The 24,515-nt window shown below is 45.6% G+C and overlaps 1 protein-coding gene and 1 long non-coding RNA gene across 3 annotated transcripts in view; one reads left to right on the top strand and one right to left on the bottom strand.

Annotated features, from left to right (window-relative positions):
* Setd7 (SET domain containing 7, histone lysine methyltransferase) overlaps positions 1-4,998 on the bottom strand; it is a 44,562-nt gene extending 39,564 nt beyond the window's left edge. The window contains exon 1 of the mRNA XM_027394942.2: positions 4,823-4,998. Within this exon, the coding sequence (XP_027250743.1) occupies positions 4,823-4,862 (40 nt within the window). The 5' untranslated portion in view covers positions 4,863-4,998. The remainder of the gene's footprint in view (positions 1-4,822) is intronic.
* A 151-nt stretch (positions 4,999-5,149) lies between these two features.
* On the top strand, positions 5,150-24,243 carry LOC118239437. Of its 2 annotated transcripts, none has more exons than XR_004771526.1 (3): positions 5,150-6,538; positions 22,699-23,185; positions 23,437-24,243. It is a non-coding gene; the product is annotated as an uncharacterized LOC118239437 (long non-coding RNA). The 2 variants fall into 2 exon arrangements; XR_004771525.1 differs by having other exon boundaries at positions 23,420-24,243.
* The last annotated feature ends 272 nt before the right edge of the window (positions 24,244-24,515 follow it).

Here is a 24,515-nt window from a genome sequence, read left to right as displayed (position 1 = left end):
GGCTGTGAAAGGCACACGAGCTCAAATGTGAGGGTCGTAGTTTTCATGTAAATTTCATGGAATGGGTGCAGTCAGAACACAGCACACTGTCCCAGGCATACAACACAGATGCGTGTAAGAGACAGGCAGGATCGGACAGTTGCTAATAAAAAGAATCCATACTGTTTTGAGGTGATTGGGACAGAAGAACATGGAGCTGCTTGCTTCCTTCTTGGCTCCTTGTTCTGAGGATTCTGATACTTTCTCATTTTGAACACTTTTCCTTAGTGTGTCTTATGCATTTCCAGCCTTTTCTTTTCTTCTCTTTTTCTATCCTCATAACTGCACATCTGGTACCACAAGATCCTTCAGGTGAAGGCCTCAGCTATTGTTTCAGCCCTCCAACTGCCTACTGCATCAGACAATGGAACTTCCTGAGCAGCCCTCTGGCCTGTCATTCTTCGCTCTATGGCCTCCATTCCAACATACAGCCTACGCTCTCAGCCTGTGACCCTTTCTTTTCTCATCTGCCCCTTGGGTGTCATTTCTTCTTTTCAGCCCCATGTTTCAGCTAGAGTGAAAGTATTTTCTGGATGGGCCAAACAATTCCACACCTCTCTCCTTCACTCACCAAACTCTACTCTTAGCTCAATGCTGCCACTTCTCCAGGGCAGTCTTATCCCATCTGCTTCTCTAGGCTGCAAGGAATTGTGAGCCTCAAGGTGCTCTTACACGTGCATGCCTCTGTGTGTGTGTGTGTGTGTGTGTGTGTGTGTGTGTGCGCGCGCATGTGCATGATTCTTGTAGAGAACTGGGGTTCAATTCCCATCACCTACATGGTGGTTCACAGATGTCCACAATGCCAGCCCCAGGATGCACATGATACACAGATGTACATGCAAGGAAAACATTTATATACATAAAAAAATAATAAATCTAAGCAAAATAAGTTTTTTTTTATTTTTTTAAGGGAAATGCTTTAAAAAAGTAAGAAGATGTAGGTGGGTATGGTGGTTCATGCCATCATTCTGCATTCAGGAAAGTTGAGGCTGGAGGACTGGGTTACACAGTGAGTTCCAGGCTGGCCTGCGCTACATAATGAATTCCAGGCTAGACTAGGCAATAAAATACAGAATGAGACATTGTTGAGAAAGAAAGGAAAGAAAATGTAGGTAGACAATCAAAAGAAAGAACAGTAGGACAATTGACAAAGGAATTTCTGCAGTCTAGCCTGTCTCCCTTCTTTGACAGGTGTTCTTAACTTCTCTAAGTTTCTCTATAAAATGAGGATAATATAGTATCCACCTCCTAAGACTGGATGGATAATGTCTGAGAAGCACTTAGCACAGACTGCACATAATAAGAGCTAAACAATTACAGAGATGATGGTAATAATAGCTGTGACAAGGAAACCAGTGAGAAGACAATGTGTATGCAGAGTTGAGTAGCTGGTGAAGAATCATCAAGACACCCAGACGAGTTTCTATTTAGGAAAGAATCACAGCCGTTTATACCAGTTCAGAGATGTGTGTTAGATTTTAAGCAGTGCAAAGTGCCAAGGCCAACAGTATCTGGAGAAAAGCCCAAGGATACAGTTTCCTGTGAGCACACACTTGCTCCAGGCAACCTGAAAATCTCAGCCTGAGTTGAGTCTAAAGGCTTTTCATTTCAGATTTATTTTATTTTATATGTGTGAGTGTTGGTGTCCACAGAACTGGAGTTACTGGTGGTTGTGGGTTGCCGTGTGGGTGCTGGGAACCAAATCCAGGTCCTCTGAAAAAGCAAATGAAATGTTCTTAAGTACCAAGTCATTTCTCTAGCCCTCTTCTCTATTTTTTTTTTTTTTTTTTTGAGATAGAATGTAACTATTGGTCTAGGCTCTGCTGGTCTAACTCTGTTAGTTGGGTCCCAGCCTTAAGTGATCTGTTCCCTCTCAGCCCTTCAAGTAACTGGAACTACATGAATGTCCCACTTTTCCTGGCTTTTCTAAGGACTTTAAAATCTTAAAAGTTACTTTGGGGCTGGGGTATGTAGCTCAGTGGCATATTGCTTGCCTAACACACACAGCAAAATAAATAAATGAAATTTTGTTGTTGTTCTTTTAAAAATTCAGGTATAGTTGCTCACACCTGTAATCCCAGCACTTGGGTAGAGGAATGCTGAAAGGTGAAGCCAGTGTGGGCTACAGAGATCTTGTTTCAAATCAAATCAAATCAAATAAAACCACAAAAAGTTAAACAAGAAAGTTACTCTACTTTTTTACTTTTAGAAAAATTGAGTGACTGCCCAAGACATGCCCAGGTTTAAGCCTGCTGTTGTAGAATAATTATTAATGGTGCCTTTCTTGCTCAAATGAACACCTGATTAATAGTAACCCTGCTCTATTAGTAGGATAATGTCTGCTCATCCTATATAACAAGCCTCCCTGTTTATGGAAAGAAACTTTAGTGCTTTGAATCCACTGGAATAACTCATAATCAACATGGAAACATACTTTTAAAAATTTGAGACAGAGCTGGCGTTGGCGGCTTTAATCCCAACACTCGGGAGGCAGAGGCAGGCGAATCTCTGTGAGTTCGAGGCCAGCCTGGCCTCCAGAGAGAGTGCCAGGATAGGCTCCAAAGCTACACAGAGAAACCCTGTCTAGAAAAACAAAAAAACAAAAAAACAAACAAACAAAAATTCGAGACAGGGTCTCCTCTAGTTGAGGCTGGCTTTGAATTTGCTATTCAGCTGTGGATGACCTTGAACTCCTGATCCTCCTCCTGCCTCCACCTCCATATGCAGGTGTGTGTCACCACAAAAGGTTTTTATTCACATACCAATGCTAGGAGCATAAATAGCAGCGCCCATTTTCAGCACAGAAGCACTGGGGAAGGTGGCTCAGTCTGCCGCACTATCTGTGATCAATGGTTTGTTTTTCAAATTTTAAGAAAAAACGAAACAAGTAAAGTTGTAAGTAAAAACAAAACAAAAACAAAACAAAACAAACAAACAAACAAAAAACAGAAGGAGGAGGGCCTGGAGAGATGGCCCAGTGGTTAAGAACATTGGCTGCTCTTCCAGAGGATCTAGGTTCAATTCCCAGCACCCACATGGCAACTCACAATTATCTGTAACTCCAGTTCTAGGGTATCCAACACTCTGCAGACAAAACACCATAGCACATGAAATAACAATAAACAAGTTAAAAAAACTAAAAATATATTGATAAAAAAGGGAGGAAAGAGAGCAACACTAGCAATTTGTTAAGAACTTTCCCCCCCATCATAACAGAAAGGTACAAGAAGTCAATAACTTGAAAGTTAAAGAAGGATTCCTGTGGTTGATTTCTCTGGGCCTCCCTAAATCTCAACATTGAGTTTCCTTTGAGAGATATAAGCTCTGTGAATTCACAACATTTCTAGTCTCTTCTGAAGTTACAAGCAAAACCATGCAGTTTAAAATTGTTTTTTAAAACTAAATGAAGAAATAAGTTTCACAACTTAAATTAGAACGGATGCCTTTCCAAGAATTAAAAAGAAAAAATTATTCTACTTCATCACACGCTAAGCCTCCAGCAGCCTGTAAAGCAGTTATGCTTTTGAGCACATCAAAATGGGATTTCTCCCAAAGTAGCACTAGCAAATGCATATCCATATGCATTGTGAAACACCGCCACTTTATTTTTCTTTATCGTTTGTCAGAACCTGTTCATACAAATTAGATCGAAACCAGATTCAACCAGCAGCTTAAAATTATTTACTGCGACGCTCCGTTTAACAAATCCCGGAACGACACTACTCAATCTTGCAAAACATCACGGGAACATTATCTGGGATAGGGTAAAATAAATAACAAATACGCTTAAGAGCGTTTTACAGTGTTCATTGTTACAAAATCATAACCTCTCATGACACAAACAACGAGATTGTATAACGTCCCCACCGTGTCTTTTAGAAGTTGGGGGCTTAAAAAAAAAAAAAAAAAAAGAGGCGGAGAAACTCAGCAAAAACATTGTGGCGACAAAAGTCGGGGGAGGGGCGCTCGAGAAGGGGCGGAGAAACCTGACACCCAGGCGGTGATATCACCCGCAGCCAACAGCCCGGAATTCAGAAAGTTAAGTGTCACCCAGCAATTTCGTTCCCGGCTCGAGTGCCCGCACCCTGTTCGGAAGCAGGGAGGGGGAGGGAGCGGGTGGCTGAGTTCGCCCGGGGGCAGCGCAGCCCTGGACTAGCCACCTCCGGAGCGCCGAGCGTTCGAGCCCGGTGGGGAGCGCGGTGTGCACTACCTAGCAATGATTTCATCTTTTTTTTTTTTTTCGGAGGGTTGGCCGGGGCTGCCATGTGCCTGGTGTGCAGCCGGGTGCGTTGCGATGGGAGACCCACCTAGACACGACCCTGGTGGCCAGGGGACGCAGCGACTCAGCTTGGAAAGGGCAGAGGGTCAGAGAGGGGAAGTCGAGGTGGCTGAAAGGCAGCTTCTCCTCGGAGATCACCGGTCTAAAGGGACTGCCCTCCGGCGCCCTCCCCTCCTCCATCCCCTCAAGGACCGAGGCCAAGGTGCTGGGGCAGCTTCACAACTCCCAGGGAGGATGCTGCTGTGGCCCGTCGGGATGCAGGGGCCGAGCCTTCCCAGGGCCGTGGACCCCGCGGGGCTCCATTCCCCGTCTGTGCCCCGCCGCGCCCGGCGCGCTCCCGGCGGTGTGGCGGTGGCAGTGCAGCCCCCTTCCGACCGGCCACCCGCTTAGGGACCGCGGTGACCATCGGCCCAGCCCGGCGCGCGTCGCAGACCGCCACTCTTCGCGCTCGCGGCCCCAGGCGCCTCCCTCAACCCCCAGGTCCTGGAGAAATGCCGGTCGTACCTTCCACGGCTTCCTCCACCATCTCGTCGTCGCTATCCATGGCGGCTGCGACCCTGCCCAGCACCCGGCCGTGCGGCCGGTTCCAGTCCCTCCGGGTGCTCGCGGCAGCTGAGCGAGCGCTGGGGCTAAGCCCTGCGAGTTTGGAGGAGGAGGAGGAGGGGGAGGAAGAGGAGGAGCAGTAGGGGCGGATCGCGATGCCTCCCCCTACAGTCCTTTCAATTCCTCGGCCTGCCGCGGATGCCGCAGCCGCCGTCCCTCCTCCCTTCGTCCCGGTCCCCGAGGCTCCGGGGTGCAGCCGCCGCTGCAACTTTCTCCTGTGATACCCCCCTCTTTGTTATGGAGCAGCTGATCCGCTGACATCACCCGGCGCCGGTGCGCTCCCTCCCTCGTTGATTGACAGTTCCCTGTCCTTTCCCAGAAGTGAGGATCCTTAGAACCGAAGGCACTTCGGGGTCGCGCCGCCTCTGCTAGGCTGTGGGCAGGCCCGGCGGCGGTTGCCTTTTGGCTTGGCGCGTTGAGCGACAGCCACGCGGACCTGGTCGCCGCCAGCTGCTCGATAGCCCTGGGAATCGCGGGGGTATCCCGCCCGGGGGTTGGCGGGGCCTCGGAGAGCAGCTACCGGAGACTGGGAAATGCGCGGCGCAGGGTTTTCCCACCACTACCCCCCTCCAGGATAGCTAGAGCTCACGCGGAGCTAAGGAAGCCTTTCTGATGCTCCTGAGCCTCGACTATCCCTCTCGCCCCGGCGCTCCCACTTCACCCGGCTTGCCACCACCGGCAAAGTGCCTCGCACACAGGAGCGCAGGTGCCCCCCCCCCCATGGCCCAGTGTGGCCTCCACAAGCCAGTTTCCCAGACTCCAGGGGGCGACCTGCGCTCCAGATTCCGCCCGACAGCACGTCCCACCCAGGTGTCCCCAGTCTCCACCCTCTTTCGTATCTCTAGGCCCCTGGGAAGATCCAGGAATTCACCAAACACAAATGGCAGCAGGCTGGTAATCAGGCCTCACCCAAGGCTTGGCAGGTTCCCTCTAGCCCTTGTCTTGGAGATGGAGCCACCAAGTGGAGAACTGGAGCCAGGACCCCGTGTCTAGCGCATCTCCTCACGCCTTCTGTCCTGTCCTAGATGTTTTTCTGGTTTTCCCAAGTGCCAGCCACTTCTCAGATTCACGCATCTTTGAGCGAAGAAAATCCGGGTTCCCACCCCAGACACTTAAAAATGTCATTATAGCTTTACCTCTTACAGGTGGCAGTAAAGGACCTCTTTAAATAGCGGGTTAAACGGATGCAGATGTACACAATGTACCGTGGAATTACCGGGTGCTGGTCTGGCCTTCTGCCAAGAACAGCTACCGCGGCGGGTGGGAGGGGTGCAGCAGGAAGCGAAGAAAAGTTGTTCCATTTGATTTTCTGAACAATGAATGAGCTAGGATTTCAGAGCACTTCCAAGGCCTGGGAGAGTCAGCGTCCTCAACTTCTTCCCCTAGCTTCTTAAATGCCCCTCCCCTTATTTTTTAAAGACACGATCTCCTGTAGCCCACGGCCTCCAACTCACTGTGGAGGATAATCTTGAACTAATGGTCCTTCCCCCATCTCCCCAGCGCAGCAATAACAAGCACTGGCCAGCATGCTGAGTTCATATGACACTGAAGAATCAATTCAGGTTTTGCCACGCTAGCACATACTCTACTAGCTGAGCTGCATCCTTGGCCATTATGGTAGGTTTAAAAAACAAACAAACAAACAAATTGGGCATGGTGGCGCAGGCCTTTAATCTCAGCAGTGGGAAGGTGGAGGCACACAGATCTCTGAGTACAAGGCAAGCCAGATCTATACAGCTATACAGCGAGTTCCAGGTCAGCCAGGGGCAGAGAAATCCTGTCTTGAAGGGGGAAAAAAAGCGTCTAAGAGAACAATTATAGAGTCCCAAATACTATCAAGACGTTTAGGTCCATGCTGACCCCTTTGGAAAGCAGAGGGTAGTGGCAGATCAGTTAGGATTAGTGACCCTCTGTGCCAGAGAGACTGCTTTAGCAGTCTGGGTTCCTCTTTCTGGGCATTAGCTGTTCTGGTCACATCAGGAGACACTCCTCTGGTTTAGGCTACACCCCTGTAGGGACCTATGGCTCAGGCTATACTGTTCTGAACTTTTCCAGACCTTTCTTGATGTCTATCTTAGGCTTGACTTCCTTAAGGTTTTCCAGGGCAGGCACCTGGGCCCCTAGGCTACATAGAAATCTGTTTCTGCAGTGAAAGTCGAAAGAGCACCTTCCGATTATAATTGAAATTTTAATTAATTATAAACTAAATATAATTTAAAACATCTTTTAAAAAAGATTTTATGTGTGTGTGTAAGAGAGAAAGAGAGACAGAGACAGAGAGAAAGAGAGAGAGAGAGAGAGAGAGAGAGGAGACTCTGTGTCTCTGTGACTGGATACTGTGTGTATGAAGGTACCTAAGGGGGCCAGAAAGCATCAGAACCTAGGAGCTGGAGCTACAGACAGTAGTGAGCCCTTGGATATGGGTGCTGGGAACCAAACTTGGGTCTTCTGGAATATCAGCAAGTGCTCCTAACTGATGAGCCATCTGAGGCCCCATTGTGCATCATTTTAAAACATGAACTACCGAAACAAGATTTTACTGAGTGTGTACATATATATGTATGTGTATGTATGTACCTATGTATGTATGTCTGTGCACATGTATGAGTGTGTGGAGCCAGAGGACAACTTCAGATTTTTTTTTTAGATTTATTTATTTATTATTTATACAGTGTTCCGTCTGCAGGTATGTTTGCAGGTAAGAAGAGGGCACCAGATCTCATTACAGATGGTTGTGAGCCACCATGTGGTTGCTGGGAATTGAACTCAGGACCCCTGGAAGAGCAGTCAGTGCTCTTAACCTCTGAGCCATCTCTCCAACCCAATGTGTTTTTTGTTTGTTTGGTTGGTTTTTTTCAGGGGATAGGCTCTCTTACTTGCCTGGGACTCACAGAGTAGGCTAGGCCTTGGAAATCCACCTATTTCTGCCTTCCCAGTGGCTGGGATTATACCCATGGTCCTCCGAATTTGTCTCTATTTCTTTTAAAGCATGCATTCTGGAGATTGAACATCTTCCCGGGTCTCAGTTTGATTTTTTGAAAAGGCATTTACTGCTTCATCCCTTTCAGGTTTTGAGCTATATGATATTCCCTCTTATTCTCAGATTTTACATATCACCACTTTCCTTACACATGATGCTGGTGTCCAAAGAATATCAAATACTCATCTCCTTCAGGTACTGGACAATAAAGATGCTGGAAACTGAAGGAAGAAGCAAAAATAACATATTTCTTTACTGAAGGGGGGGTAATGTCAGGGCAGGAAACGTCTCCTCAGTAAACGAGTGTGACAGAGTCTCATGGTGGGAGAGTATGTGTGGTGGGAAGGCTGGGTGAGGAGAAGGGTCTGTCACAAGTGTTACCTCTTGTCTTTGGTTTCAGAGTAAAGTCCTCTTGAAGGAGTGAGCTTTTCCCAGCCTATGTTTTCTGAGCAGTCTACCTGTGTTATGGGCCTTCCCTGTGCTACTTTGATAGGGTCCCACTCCCTCCTGGAAGGGATGGGTGGAGAGCAGCCCGAACCCTTTCTGGGTTGTTGCAGGACTAGGAAGGAACTCACTAGCTCTTTCCACAAGGCAGGCTGCAGTTGGGACAGTGCATCTCAGCTCCCTTAACATTTATCCCTCTTGGCTTTAGACCACAAATTTAGGCCAAATGTTTTTGCTGGTTCCCTTTTTGGGTGTTCAAACCTTTACAAAAAAAAATTTTTTTTGTGCTAAGTTTCTAGCCTGATAGATCTTTATTTGTAGTTCCAGAACCCAACTGAGCATCTGGAACTAAATGTAGGATGAACGTTTATTCTATTTTCTGTCAACAGTGCTGAGTTTTCCTCAGACTTGACCCTCTTCCTGTGATTTGGCCAAACGCTTTGTTTCAACACAGGTCTGAGCAACATCTTTTGCATTGTCCTGCTGGCCCCATCTGTCTTGTTCTTTCTTATAGAGCTCTTCATTGAGAGCTCATTTGGTGAATTCTCCTTCCAACCAGCTTCCCCTGTTGTCCTCTGTCCTTACCAATGGGGTCATGGGCCAGAAAACCAATAAAGCTCTTAATCAGAGACACTGTGCAGCAACAGTAGCAGCTGGCCGGTCCAAACCCATAGATTCTAGTATGGTAAGATATGCAAAAGATAGTCAACGGGGAGCCCTGGTATGAGACTTGCTTGCATGCTCACATGCAGCCTAGCTTTTCTGCTTTTATTTATTAATTTATTCTGGTTAATTTGTTATTGCGATGTTGAGGCTCTGTACATAGTAGGCAAGCATGCTACCACTACTCCTAACCCCTTGCGGTGGAGTCAGGAAGGCTCCTGTCTATTAGCTGAGCACACCCTCAGTCCCACAGGTGGATTTTAGACAGGACTTTGTCATCAAGCCACTACTCCCTCAACCCCTATCTCCTAGGAGCATTCTACTGCTAAGCCATTATCCCAATGCATGGAATGACTTTTCTAAGTTTCTGTGGTTCAGCTTCCACTGTCCCTACCCATGTGGCCCATCTCTCCAGACTCAGTGTGGGAAACCTAAGTCCCTCCTCCACTGTCCAGCTACTTTGAGTCATGTCCCCACCCAGAGCTTTCCCGAAAGAACTCACAGGATTCATTTCCTTGCAAAAGTGATAGCACGGTCACAGTGCAAATAGTTCTGTGATCTCCCTATATTTAAGGCACTTCCCATATCCAGGGTAAACAAGCTTGTGGGTTAGCAGCTGTGCATTCGGAGCACCCTGGGGAAACAGCCAGTGTGGCTTCCCTTGTCTTGGTGGTTAGTGAAGAAATACTCCTACCCTGCCCCAGCAGATCAGGATAGGAAGACCCCAAGCATCCTTCAGGTCCAGGTGTGCCTGGGTGTTTAGGAGCATCCTAGGATTGAAACCAGGAGCTCTTTTGAAAAAAAAATATTTTATGTATGTAAGTGTATGCCTTCTTGTATGTATGTGCATCAAATGCATGCCTGGTGCCTGTGGAAACCAGAAAAGGGCATTGGATCCCCTGGAACTGGAGTTACAGACTATTGTGAACGGCAGTCTGGGTTCACTGGAATTGAACACGGGTCCTTTAGAACAGCCAGTGCCCTTAACCACTGACTCCAACCCTAGTCAGCAGCTCTAGAAAGCTTCTGTTTTGAGAAAGGTTTTTTTTTTTTTGGGGGGGGTGGTTTGGACCTTGTGATGTAATCACAAGGTTTATAGGTCTAGTCCTACCGTATCTAACCCAGTGAAGGGATTTTTTTTAATTTAAATTTTATTTTCTAATTTTTAAAAATTTGCTTTTTGAGACAGTGTCTCATATAACCCATTTTGGCCTCAAACTACTGATCCTCCTACCTTTAACCCGTGAGTGCTGGGTTACAGGTGTGTGCCACAACCTGTTTTATGCTGTGCTGGAGATGGGATTCAGGGCCTAGCTATGTTCCCAACCCAGGAACTCTTAAGCAGTCAAGTCCCATTTGACTCTGGTTATTACTTTACCAAAGTTGTTTTCTGGGCTGGGGAGATGGTTCAGTAGTTAGAAACATGTACTGATCTTCCAGAGGTCTGGAGTTTGCTTCTCAACATCCATATTAGGAGGCTTACAACTGCCTGTAACCCGAGGGGATCAGATGTCCTCTTCTGGCTCCCATTGCACCCCCCTCACACCACAGCATATGATAGATAACACAGACACACATACATAAATGACAATAAAATAGTGTGATTGAATTTTCAACTTGTGTGTTTTGGTTCAGCTAAGAACTAGCAACTAGGTGATAGAATGCTTTGTACAGAGGTAGATTGGGACATACCAACACTCTGCTCAAACCTATTCAGTATAGGTTGGGAGGGCAGGGTAGGGGCAGTGAGTTGGGGGCTCATGGTTTAAGCAAAGTAAATCAGCAAAGCCCAGCACCATAAGAGAAGGAAAGGGCTGCATACAGGCTGACTGACAAACTGAGCATTCACTTTCTCGTGCAATCTTCTCATAGTATGAAGGAAAACACCAAGGGAGAGCCTGAGAGGCCATTTTCTTGACCCCTGGGAGGGATGCATAGGCTTTTATGAGGACCATGGTTCTTGGGTTCTGAATCACTAAATCACACTAACCCAGTGCCTAACAGTGACAACTGCAAAAGCTGGAGGGGAGGGGAGAGGGGTAGGGATAGGAGTGCTGGGGAGAAGGGCATGGGGGGGGGGGAGGAGACTGCATGAAAAGGGCCATGCTGAGTTGTGGCCAGGGAGAACAAGAACCGAGGGCACCACATGACAATGTCCAGGGAGCAAGGGAGGGGAGGAGAAATCTCATCCTGCCGGAAATAGACATGACTACAGTTAGGAGAAGACTCATAAATTCAGGGTGGCCTGATTTGATTATGACAACAGGAAGTGCAGGGAGGCTGGGGGTGGGTGGGCAGAATAGCCTGATCCGAGGAAGTGAATTAAATAATAGGGAAGACTTCACAGTTGCCATGGCGTTAAAATACCTCCGGCCACATTAAACGTCTTCCTCTTCTTTTGCTTGGTTCCTGTTCTTCCAACAGGCTCATGTCTCTGCAGTGTATCTACTAAACTAAATTTAGACCCTCCAGGGCAGCGAGGAAGGGACCGTGTAGCTCAGATCTCTGTCTTCTCGTACTATGGGCCGCATCTCCATCCATGACATGTTTGGGTCTTTTGCCTTCTCAGATCTGAAAACGGTTTAGATTGCATCTAATGAAGCTGCCAGCACAACTTGGGAGAGGGAGGAAAAGGCCAAATTGGAAACTGTGTAGGAACTCCCTTAGCAGTAACTTCAGAAAAATCAATAAGATGCAGATAGGAGGAGAATAAGTATAATTTCCATCAAAACCAAACATGCTTCCTTAAGTACTATTTGGTTTTACTAGCTTTTAAAGTGTATCGTCTTGGGCTACAGTTACAATGATTAGGGGCTGGGGATGTAGCTTAGGTGGTAAAGTGTTTGACTTAAAGTACCAGAGTCTGACTCAGTCCTCAGAATCCATATTAAAAAAAAAACAAAACAAGAAAAAGAAACAAACAAGGTAAAAGCAAAATACCCAAACAGGCTTAGTGGCACATGATTGTAATCCCAGAACTGGGGGTGGGGAAAGACATGGGTAGATGCCTGGCTCAGTGATCAGCTGGCTAAACTAATTAGTGAACCCCAGGTCCCAGAGAAAGACTCGGTCTCAAACACAAGGTGGGCAGAACCTGAGAAATGACATCAGAGTAGACCTCTTTCCTCCATACACATGTGCACACACACTCACTCATATGAATACATAGAGGTAACTGGCTCTTGCAATCTCCCTGTAGAGATGCAGACATTGGAGGAGGCAATCAGTCAATTGCATATTCTTGCGTTTGTGAGACACTGGGATTAGAACCCAAAGAGTATGTATACTCCTTTAGCTTTGGAAGACTCAGTATGGAGCTGGGTGGTGGTAGCACATGCCTTTAATCTCAGCACTCAGAGGCAGAGGCATGTGGATCTCTGAGTTCAAGGTTAGCCTGGTCTACAGAGAGAGTTCCAGGACAGTCAGTGCTACACAGAGAAACCCTGTCTTGAAAACCAAGGGGAAAAAAGGACAGTATTAATAAAAGATCAGTTCCATCTGATATAATGACTACACATGTTGAAACACTCTCCTGGACTCACACAAACTACATTCCAGATTGATGTACATATCTGAGTTATGACTGACAGTTAAGAATATTCATGTTGTCATAGGGCCTAGGCCCTGCCTGGGATGATATGACAGACTTTAGAGGTTCCCCATGGAGGGCCTCACCCTCCCTGGGGAGCAATGAGGCTTGGGGGAGTTGGTAGGGGTGGGGGAGGAGGGGATGGAGAGGGAGCTGGGATTGACATGTGAAGCAAGCTTATTACTAATTTAAATAAAAAACTAATTAAACAAAGCAAAACACAAACAAAAAAAGAATATTCATGTTGTCATGGTAAGTACAATCCTATTTTGAAGATGAATGTGTTTTGAGAATACAAGTTTCTTTCCTTTCTTTCTTTCCTTTTTTTTTTTGAGACAGTGTTTCTCTGTGTAGCCCTGGCTGTCCTGGAACTCACTCTGTAGACCATGCTGGCTTCAAACTCAGAGATCTTGCTGCCTCTGGAACTGGAGTTACAAATGTATGAGAGGCACTATGTGGATGCTGGGAATTGAACCTGAGGTATCTCTCTAGACCCACTATATTTTCATTTTTAAATCTCTCTATCTTTCTGATATTAGCCTTGTCACTTTAGGGGAATGAGATATCCACACTTCTTTCCATTCCTTAACTGTCTTGGCTTACTTCTGCTGAATTCTAGCCAAATTTTAGCATGCCAGTTTTGCTAATAGATCTTTCTGAAGGCAAACTGGTCCTCCCAATCTCTGTGAAGCATCTTATTATTATTATTATTATTATTGTAGTGTGGTGGCTAATACTGACAACTTGACAGGAACCTAACATCACCTGGGAGACAAACATTTCTGGACATGTCTGTGAGAGAGTTGCTAGCCTGGGTTAACTGTGCTTATGTGTGTATGTGTGGGTTGGTGCTTGTGTGTCACAGTGAGTGTGTGAAAGTCAAACAATTTACAGAAGTTGGTTCTCTCCTTCCACCATGTGGGAGTAGGGATCAAACTCAGGCTTGGTGGCAAGAGCCTTTACTTGCTGAGCCATCACTCCAGCCCTGAGTAGTTTTCTAACTTGACTGAATAGCTCTTAAGCTTGACTTTGGTAGAGGACAGTGTCATGTCGCAATGTTAAGAGATTGGACAAACCTAGATGCTGTCATCTATTTCTTCCTAGGATGTACTTTACTAGGGGCATTGCCAGTTTCTGTATCCAGAGTGTCCTTTTAGTTCATTTAAGGTCCTATTGATTCTCTTTGCTGATTCTATAGATCCATTCCTGGGAAAAATGTCTCTGGCCAACCTTCTGGAATATTTTCCAGGCAGATTTAAAGAGCTTAGCTCAAATGCTTCTGTGTTCAGTATGGAGGGATACAAAACAAGTAGTCCCAAGACAGGCTTTGTACTGTCTCCTTGGCCTAAGGCCCATTTATCAGCCCTGACATGGCAGTGGGTCTTCTGCAAGTCATCAGCCCTCTTTCTAATCTGTCATCTGAGGAATCCTGGCTGGGATATACTTGAGCTGCTCAGTAGAGTGGTGTGCTACTGGCCTGTAGAGGTGCCTCCTCCATACTTCCTTGCCCCTGCTGAATTCTCTGGAATCTTCCTCCTGGACAAACACAGCAAGAGGTTGGATGCAAACCATGGTCATTCGTGGGAAGATATAGATGAGATAAGAGGTAGAAGTAATTGACATACTTCTTCCTCTCCCAGACAGTCCCTCTGAAAATGGGGGCTCAGAGTTTGGGGATTATGGTGTGTGTGTGTGTGTGTGTGTGTGTGTGTGTGTGTGTGTGTGTGTGTGATCTTGTTAATAAGGCCATTTTTATTCCAGGTACCATTTCTATTGCTGCATACTCTTTCAAGCTTTGGAAGAGATTTAACCTGATTAGGAAGTCATTTGACATCTCTGTTCCTTTAGACCTCATGGCAGTCTTCAAAGCAAGGGAGACTTCAAAAACTTTTCCCAGGATCTCACAACTAAGACATGACCAGTGAGACATAAACTAGGACTCCTTGAGGCTTCAACTGCCCCCTCTCATTCTTCATAAATAGGACCTGGAGCCCTCAAGGGGTTGGCAGGGGAAGCAGGACTAAAGTGAGGAAGGGATGCCACTTAGAGACAGTCTTCAATGCCCCAGCAGTTTGTTTCGTAAGACTTAATTCTAGCCAGGTGGTGGTGATGCACACCTTTAATCCTGGCACTGGGGAAGCCGAGGCAGGCGATTTCTGTGAGTTCGAGGCCAGACTGATCTACAGAGTGAGTTCTAGGACAGACTCCAAAGCTACACAGAGAAACCCTGCTTTGGAAAAACAAAAAAACAGACTTAATTCTAAAGATTACCTTTTCAAATCTATTTATAGGTGAGGAATCCAGAGACTCAATGTTAAATAATTCCTGGGGTTGTGTACCTAGTGAGAATGGGACTGCATAGGTCGTAAAACTGAGGAGACACAGAGCATAGCAGTGTAGCTGTGAAGAATTCATTCTAGAAGATGACTGGGCAAAGGAAAACTTCTAGAAGATAAATTACATGTGTGTCTGTGTGTGTGTGTGCATGTATGTGCTTGTGTGTGTGCATGTGTATGTATGCATGCATGTATGTATGTATGTATGCATGTGTGTGTGTGTTTGAGTGTGTGTGCACATGCGTGCACTGTACATGCTATGCATGCATACATGTGGAGGCCTGAGCTCCGTCTAGGATGCCTTTTTCTACCTCTACCTAATAATTTGAAGCAGGTTTCTCACGGAATTTGTGAGTTCTCTTTAGGTACACCTGAATTCCAGAAGAGGGCGTCAGTTCTTATTATAGATGTGAGCCATCTAATTGAACGGAGGACTTCTAAAAGAGCAAACAGCCAGTGCTCTTAACTGTTGAGCCATCTCTCCAGTCCCCTAAGCTTAGCTTTTTATGTGGGTGCTGGAGAGTCTGAACTCAGGTCCTTGTGCTTGCAAGCACTTTACCAACTTAGCCATCTCCATAGCTTTTTTTCCTTTTTTTGACAGTGTTTCACTCCGCAGCCCTGGTATGTAGACAAAGCTGACTTCTTCTAATTTCTGTTTGATCCTCCTAAGTGCTGGGAATATAGGAGTGAGCCACTCACCTGGCTTTTTTTCACACTAATATTTATGGTGCCATACAAGCTGGCCTTCAGCAGGTAACGTAATCATAAATGCTACAGGCTCACACTGTGAATGTTTTGCTCTCTATTTTGAAAGTTCTGGGAACTTTGGGAAGTAGGACCTAATTTGTGGAAGTAGACCATTAGGGGCAGAACTTTGAGGACTGTATCTTACCCCTGGTTTTAGCCTGGCTCTCAGCTTCCTGTCTGAGAGCCATGGCGTGAACAACTTCCATGGCACTCTCTCTCACCATGACCTGAACGACTCGTTGAGGCCTCTGCACCATGGTAAAATGATACCTTCTGAAACTGTGAACCAAAGTGGTTATTTTTCCCCTTATGTTGCTTCTGGAAAGTATTTTGGTCACTGAGACGTAAAAGAAAGTGATATAGAGCCACACACCTGGCCACAGCTGGCCAAAAAAAGTGTTGAATATAGGTACAGCTTCATGGATGCATCCCAAGTGACCTCCGTATTTGAGATGACTCTCTCTTCTTTGAGACCTCATATTTCTTGTTGCTTCTGGGCATCATTTCCTTTATATGTAATATTGAAATTCCAGTAATTTCTGCTCCATAGAGAGGAGATTGGGACTTACCAACCAAACACAAGCAAGGCACTTTACATACATCCACACACAGGGTGAGTGTCCAGGACAGGACAGTTTCCATTATCTTTTTATCCATTATCTCCATTATCACCAGGCTCACATTCTTCTTCTTGGAGTAAGAGAGTGGCATTTCACAAATCAGGGCCCTGGATGAGACCCTCCAATGTCCTGGCACTTGGGGTCAAATCTGAATTGGCACACTAGACCCCACTTAACCTCTTTGAGCTGCCCTCTGGCACCTGGCCTCTATTTAGGCTTTATACTCCAGCTACACTGGCCCTTGATTCCCTGATTAAATTTAAATTCTAGCCCACATCAGAGACTTTGCGGACACTGTTCTGTCTGCTTGGGTTGTCCTTCTCATTGCCTCCCATAGTTGGTTTTTGTTTTAGCACAGAGGGTGCTACCTCAGATGGGTTTTGTTAATCCCATTATTTAAGAATAAGACCACTACCAGAATTTAAAGTCAAATTTGAAGCAAGCTTTAATTAAATATTGGCAAGGTGGATGGGTTCTGTCCAGATCTGTACCTGTGTTCCCAGGAAATGGTCTCAGTCACATTTTGCTGGGGCTTAAGAAGGCAAAACCCATTTCCTGAAAGATCCAATCAGGAGCAAGTATACATTCTGATGTACTTCCTGGCTGCATATCTCCGGCCTACAACAATCAGGGGGCAAGGGTACATTCTGACATATTTCCTGTCCACATGGGATTAAGCACATCCAGTGCAGATGGGTTAAATAAACTTGTTTAGGTCAGTGAAAATATGTGGCTGTTATGACCCATAAACAATAGCCGCAAGCATTTCAGGAACTATCTTGCTCTGTTGGGCAAGGGGCTTGCAGATCAGAGGTGTTTTGTTTATTTGTTTGTTTCAAGGATCTCTCAGGCATAGTAATTAAAACTTAAAATGTAATTTTGGCACTCACAGTTTCCCTCAATGTCCAGCCAAGAGTCACCTCTACAAACACATATTATTCAAGATTTCCCTTGTGGAATTTTTATCATGACACTTGTCATTACCTTACATAGTTTTGTGTACTTTTTTTAGTCTCTTACCTGGTGTCAGTCTCCCCACACTCTTTGCTTGCCCTGTTAGAGATGTCACCTGAACACTTAGAACAGGGCCAGGGGTCTCATAGGTGCTCAACCCACCATGGGTGATAAAGGTAATGATTAAACTTGATTCCTTTCTACCACCTCAGAGTGGGACTACTTTCCCAAGGAAGAAGTCAGCTAGAGACTTTATTGCCATACCCCACTTTCCATCCCCCTCCAATTAGGAAGAGGATTTAGAGCAAACCAAACTGAAACACCTGTTTCTCAGATCCTCTCTCCTATGTAACCAGATTTGAAAAGAGAACCTTGCAAGCCTTTAACACTGATACTGGCAGGCTAGTCAGACAGTCCTTACTCTACAAAGAGAAAAGTTTCCTGGTGCACACTGGGAACAATGCTCTGGGTCAGGTCCACGAAAGCCTATTTAACCCACAATGCAAAGTAGAAAAAAACGCCTTGAAATTCTAGGAAATGTAACATGGAAAATGAATGAGAAATATCATTTGCATGCTTGTCTTGAATGTTACTGCTGGAGGAAAGAGGGAAGCGCTTTGAGGAGGGTGGGGATGAGGGAGCCAGGTCTCTGAGGAACAGGTCTTAGTTTGCCTAAGGAAACATGCCCTCACATTCACAAGCCCCAGAGATGGCCAGAGGCTGGTGCCAATGCTTGTACCCATTGAATTCTAGAGGCTGGAATGAACACAAGAGGTTTATTCCGGAACACTGAGATTTGTCTGTGCAATGGGTTGACTCTCGAGCTTTGTAGGGAACCCCTGCTGGAGCACTCCAAGGATAAACAGTTGGACAGCTTTAAAAAGAACAGGTTCAGGTCCGAGAACCGGAGCTCATCTGAGGCTCTGGGTTTAATCTGCAGCTCACAAAACTAGGAGTGAGTGGTTGCCACACGCTGTAATCCCAGCATTTGACTGGTGGAGGGCCACAAGTTCAAACTTCAGAGCAGCGTGGGTCTCGACCTTGGTAAGGTCACATATCAGATATCCTGCATATCAAATATTTACATTACAACTCATAACAGTTATGAAGCAGCAACGAGGGGATTTCATGGTTGAGGGACCAGGTTCAGTTTGTTTTCACCATAGTTTGCTACAAAGGTATTTGATTTTCGTGCTGCATCTTTGAGGCAAAAGTTTTTGTCTCTTGAAAGTCTTCCGAAAGCAAGAGCAATATTCTAACATGGGGGAGTGAATAAAAATTATGATGTTGTTTTTGAGGAAGTGCTCTTTTTGGGAAAGACCTACCAACTTGGAATGATTCCAGTCAACACTTTGGAAACCTCTGTAGAAATGGTCAGAGACAAAGAAAGTTAAGTCCCAGTCCTTATTGTTTTCTTTTGAATGTGTATATGTGTCTATCTGAGTGGGTATGTGCACTGGGAGAGCTAGCAGAATCCAGAAGGGGAGAGCAGATCCTCTGGAGCTGGTGCTACAGGCAGTTGTGAGCAGCCGGATGTAGGTTCTGGGAACTGAACCTACTCCTCTTCCAGAGCAGCCAGCGCTCAGACTATTGAGACAACTCTCCAGGCTCTCAATGAAGTGCTTTAAAGATCACCAAAACATTGCTGAGCATGGTGGTACACGCCTTTAATTCCACCATTCAGGAGACAGAGACAGGCCCATCTCTGTGAATCCAGCTTAAGATAGTGACACCCCGTCTTAAACAACAGCAGCCACCAAGGAGAAAAGCTGCTAATTATCACTAGCAGTGTCAGATCTGGATTTAGAGGCCAGGGTGGGGATGTAGCTCAATGGTGGAACACCTACTTAGAATGTGTGAGACCTTGGGTTCTATCCCCAGAGCCACCAAACAAATAAGCAAGCAAATGAATAATCAATTCAGGGGACAAATGCAAAAACAAGATAACATTTCTGATGACATTGCCATATTTGGAATTTCAAATGCTTAGACAGGAGAAACAATACTCTCTTGAAAATGCTGTTAAATGATTCCAGAACAGGCTGTGTGATGATTAAGATGCTAATATTATGGCTGTACATGAAGAAATTTGAATAAAATTTTCATGAGATGTGAGTTTAAAAAATAGCAGTTTGCCTAATGATGGTGGCGAATGCCTTTAATCCCAGCACCCAGAGGCAGAAGCAGGAGGATCTTGTGAGTTCAAGGCCAGCCTGTTCTACAGAGTCAGTTCCAGAACAGCCAGGACTACACACACACACACACACACACACACACACACACACACACACACAAACACATATATCCCGAGGAGCCTATCTTCCTGTACCCACAGCATCTACTTAGGTCATTAAAGGTCATTGCTTGTCCCTTTGAGCCAGGTCCCCATAGTGCTAAGGAAAGCAGTCAGGCTGATACTGGAAAATCAAAGTTAAAATTGCTTCACTTGGTTCATGAGCCAGCAAGTCAAACATTAGTAATGAAGAAAGTGTCAGCAGAAGGTATGTCACAACAGTGATAACTGCAACAGTCACACACTAGAAACACCGTAAATGACTGTCTTTAGTAGAATGAGTAAATTGTGGTATGTCTGTACGATAGAATACTAGTCAGTAGTGAAGACGAAGCACACATCTCAGCATGAAGAAATCAGTCTTATGAGAGATGGAAACCATCAGTGCAACACCACTCCTTGTTGTAATGTGTGTTTTAAAATGAGGCTGAAGACATGACTCTGTAGTCAAGAGTAGCATTGATCTTGCAGGGACCCAGATTCAGTTCCCAGCACCTATGTTGGGCAGCTCACAATTGCTTGTAACTCCAATTCAAAGGGAATCTGATGTCTGTGGCTTCCTCTGGCACCTACATTCACAAGCACATACCAACCCCAGACACACATAATTAAAAATAATAAAAGTTAAATAAACAGCATACTAAATATTAATGTGGTTTGAATGTGAGATGTCTCTCCTGGATGCCTATGTTTGAACGCTTGGTCCCAGTTGGTGAGTTACTTTAGGAAGGTTGAGGAACATTTAGGAGGTGGAGCCTAGCTACAGGAAATGAGTCACTGGGGGAGGGCCTTATGCATTATAACCTGGCCCTACTTCCTGTTCATGCTCTACTTCCTGAATGTGGAGGCCAGTTAACCCCCTGCACCTGCCACCATGCCGAGCCTGCCTGCTGTCATGTTTTTTCCCCACCGGGAGGAACTGTACGCCTCTGGAACTGTTAGCCAAAATAAACTGTTTTCCCCCTTAAGTCGTTTTTGTCTTGTGTTGTAGCACAGCAATGAGGGAGTAACTATGACAACTACAGGTATTTGACTTTTTCCATGTACATCCCTAAAAGTTGATATTTCCAGCCAGGCTAATTAAAGGAAGATAATGCCATTCTAAAACCAGAAGTCAAATTCTGTAAGTCACTTCTTTGTTTGGGAGACACAGGTGTCCTATTTCAATAGCAGTTTGTTTCTGAAAGACACAGAGCCCACGGGAGGAGGAGCAGGCTCTGGGACTATCACGGTAGCTGTACCTTCTGGGAACTTACTTGTCTCTCCGTGTTTTATCAGATGGAAAAAATAGAAACAGTCACATTTTTAAAAAGTCATTTTATAAGGTCTTGTTGTATAATTGGGTTGATCCTGAACCAGCTATATTGACTAGAAGAGCCCCAAGCTTTTAGTAATCCCCTAGCCTCAGGTTTCTGAGTATTGGGATTACATGTGTGCGCCACTATGTCAATCTTCCTGCAATTGTACAAAAAAAAAAAAAAAAAAAAAAAGACAAGACCATAAATATAGACCCCATTGGCTGAGCTTTTGTGTTAATGTTCTTTTCAGGCTATCCGGTTCTTCCAGAAACCTTTTCTATAGTATTGGCAGCTTCAGGGCCAGATGACTGGGCAATCACAGCCAAGTTCAAACCCTTTTCAAAGCTGTCTGATTTCTTAGTCTTACTTGGTCATGTCTGCCTCACCCTGAGATGGAGGTGATTAGGATGTCTGCTTCACTGGGTAACAGAGAACATTAAATCTGCCTGTAAATCCAGAAATAATTGACAGCCATTATTATTATTAATTATTGTTATTGTTACTTTATTCCTGATTTTGTGTGGTGGGGTCTCATGTATCCCAGGTTGGCCTCAGACTCACTACATAGCTGAGGATAGCCTTGAATTCCTTATCCTCTAACCCCCACTGCACCACCAATGAGATAAGCTTACAGCTGTTCATAACCATTGTTGGCCTGATTTATCATTTGTAAGATAGATGGACCCAAACCAAGGCCTTTTTCATAAAAAAAGCAACGGTTATGTCTTTGTGTGTGTGTGTTCATGTGTGCACACCACCATGCCTGGTTTATGTGGTGCTGGAATTGAACCCAGGTCTTTGAGCATAATAGACAAGCACTCTACCAATGAGCTACATCTCCACCTTTGATTAAGGTTCTTGAGAAATGTTTTAGGTGACTCTGAGGATGTCCCCCTTCTTTGGAGCTTTGTAAGTAGACTAACTCTGGCAGGACTCAGGTTGAACTTTGGGAGCTGAATGGCATCATCCCTGCTTCAAAAGTTCTCTATTTTTCTTTTGGACTTTGCAGTTGAGTTATAGTAACGGGGGTGCGTGGGGAGAAGGGGCACTGCATGTGAGTCTGGTCTTCATCCTTCAATGATTCCACAAATCCACTATCTGGTTTTGAAGGCTCTGGATTCTTTGATGGAGTGGTTGTCACTCAATAACATAGCATATCAACAATGAATGTTCTAGACCAGGTACAGACTCAGGTAATTTGTTCTCTGAGCCTGGTTTACTATGCAAAAGAAAACTAAAAACAATAGAATTCTACATTGCCTGTAGCCATGGACATAGAATGTGTGTGTTGGGGATTAACACTGAGCCAGTTCAGTCAGCTGTTAAGTCCCAAGCATCCTTGATTTTGATGTGGGCCAAGTACATCCTTACAGGGGAGAGTTAGTTACTCTTTTATCTTTCCTTTAATAGATCGGTAGTAAACACCCAGATGCAGCAAGGGATGAATAGTGAAGCAGCAGCTCTGGTTGACTAGGTTTCCCTAATGTCAGCAAGGTGTACCTGATTGGGAAGCCCAGTGGCTTCTTGGGTGGGGGCTAGTGCTGGCGGAGAGATTGTTCAGGAGGTGGCAGGGCAACTGATGCCCTTCCTAGTGACTCCATAGTTTATCTTCATTTGTTAGACCCTGTACCCTTATTTGAGGTTCCCAAAACTTTCACCAAGGTAGCCATGGAGTAATTGAGAATCCTGAAAAACCACCGTTTCTCTTCCTCTGCCTTCTCAGAGTCAAAAGAACAAACCAAGAGTCAAGTGGCCCAAGTTGCCTTGATGGTGCCCCGTTAACCACTAGGTTATGCATGGGCAGAAGTTAGCGGTGGGTCTTTAAAGTACTAGTCATTGTCGTATCTTTCCAGGTCCAGAGCAGGAGGCAGAGACCTAACTAAGGAAGGCCAGCTCTGTCTGAGGTCTCCAGGCTCATTAGAGGATCCCACCTACCAGTGTCTAATGAAGGAGAGCTATTGTCATGCCTGTTGCACACACAGCGATATCAAGCTGCTGAAAGCTGCAGCAGCAGGTCCGGTGGTCACGTGGTGAATTAGTAACTAACACAGGAAAAGGGGCCAGCGTTCTGGTCCTTCCAGTTTGGCTGCCTCTTTAAATCCTCAAATCCAGTTATAGCCTGGGGCTGTGGGTGTGAACAGGTTCCATTACTAGGGGAAAGGTCCCTCATTTTCCCAATCGTCTACTGCAAACCTGCTTTTTAATTTCAGGGATAAAGGCCTAGAAGGAGGTCGAATACCACCCTGTCCCTCAAACACGCAAACGCGTTTGTTCTTTCAGAGTCTGGTATTTCACAGCAACTGCTGATGGAGCCTATATGAGCTGGAACTGCAGCTGCTGGTGAGCAACTGTGTGATATTTATAGCTCTCTCTCTCCTCTCTCTCTCTCCCCTCTCTCTCTCTCTCTCTCCTCTCTCTCCTCTCTCTCTCTCTCTCTCTCTCTCTCTCTCTCTCTCTCTCTCTCCTCTTCCTCCCTCCTCCCTCCCCTCTCTCTCTCTCTCTCTGTGTGTGTGTGTGTGTGTGTGTGTGTGTGTGTGTGTGTGTAAAGGGATGGATTTTTTTCCTTCTGAGAAGCATTGATGCCACAACAGGAAGTGATCTCAGCCAGAGACAATGCAATCACAGGAATCAAGTCTACTGTTCTCAAACTTGAGAATGAGTCAGAATCACCTGGAGGCGTTTGTTAAAGCATACTGCATGGGAGAAGATACAGGCAGGAACATCACAAGTTCAAGGTCAGCCTGGCCTACTTGGAACAACAAAACAACAGGACACAATACCACATGGGCTGGGGAGAGCTCAGTGGGTAAAGTCCTTCAAGCAGATGTGAGGACTGGAGTTCAGATTCCCAGTACCCACAAAAATGTCAGGTGGGTGTGGTGACCCTCTGTAAACTCAGCACTTCGAAGGCAGAGATTGTGTGGTTTGAATAGGAATGGTCCTCCGTAGATGCATGTGTTTGAATGCTTGGTCATAGTGAGTGGCACTATTAGGAAGTGTGGCCTTGTTGGAGGAAGTGTATCACTGAGGGGGCAGGCTTTGAGGTCTCCTATGCTTCAGTTATGTCCAGTATGGCACACAGTCTCCTCCTGCTGCCTTCGGATCAAAATGTAGAACTCTCTGCTCCTTCAGCACCATGTCTGCTTGCATGCCGCCATGTTTCCTGGCATGATGATAATGGACTGGACCTCTGGAACTGTAAGCCAGGGTCAATTAAATGTTTTCCTGTATAAGAGTTGTGTGGTCATGGTGTCTCTTCACAGCAATAGAAACCCAAACTAAGATAGAGATGGTTCAGTGGGTTAAATGTTAATGATCTTTTGCTGAGTTTGGATGCTAAGGATAATCCATGTAAGTTGAGGTTGGCTGTCTTCCTCTGAAGGAACCAGCTTCCTTTTGGCAGCCATAACAGCCGAACACGTGCTTGCCATAAACCTGCCTTGGTCACGTAGAGGTCAGATGCCTGTCTCGTGACAAGGAACCCATCAGAAGTTAGTCACTAGAAAGTCAGATGCCTGTCTCGTGACAAGGAGCCAATCGGAAGTTAGCTGGTGGCGCTATGCTTTACGACCCTGGGTGTGCTTTACAGACAAGCACACAGCAATGACATAGAGAGCATAGCAACCACCCTGGGAGGGCCTATGAGCCATAACAACCAGTTGACCAATCA

This window comes from Cricetulus griseus (assembly GCF_003668045.3).
Source record: "Cricetulus griseus strain 17A/GY chromosome 1 unlocalized genomic scaffold, alternate assembly CriGri-PICRH-1.0 chr1_0, whole genome shotgun sequence".
NCBI classification, from domain to species: Eukaryota; Metazoa; Chordata; class Mammalia; order Rodentia; family Cricetidae; genus Cricetulus; species Cricetulus griseus.
Note: the sequence above shows the minus strand (reverse complement) of the source record. Positions and strands in the feature narration are given on the sequence as shown.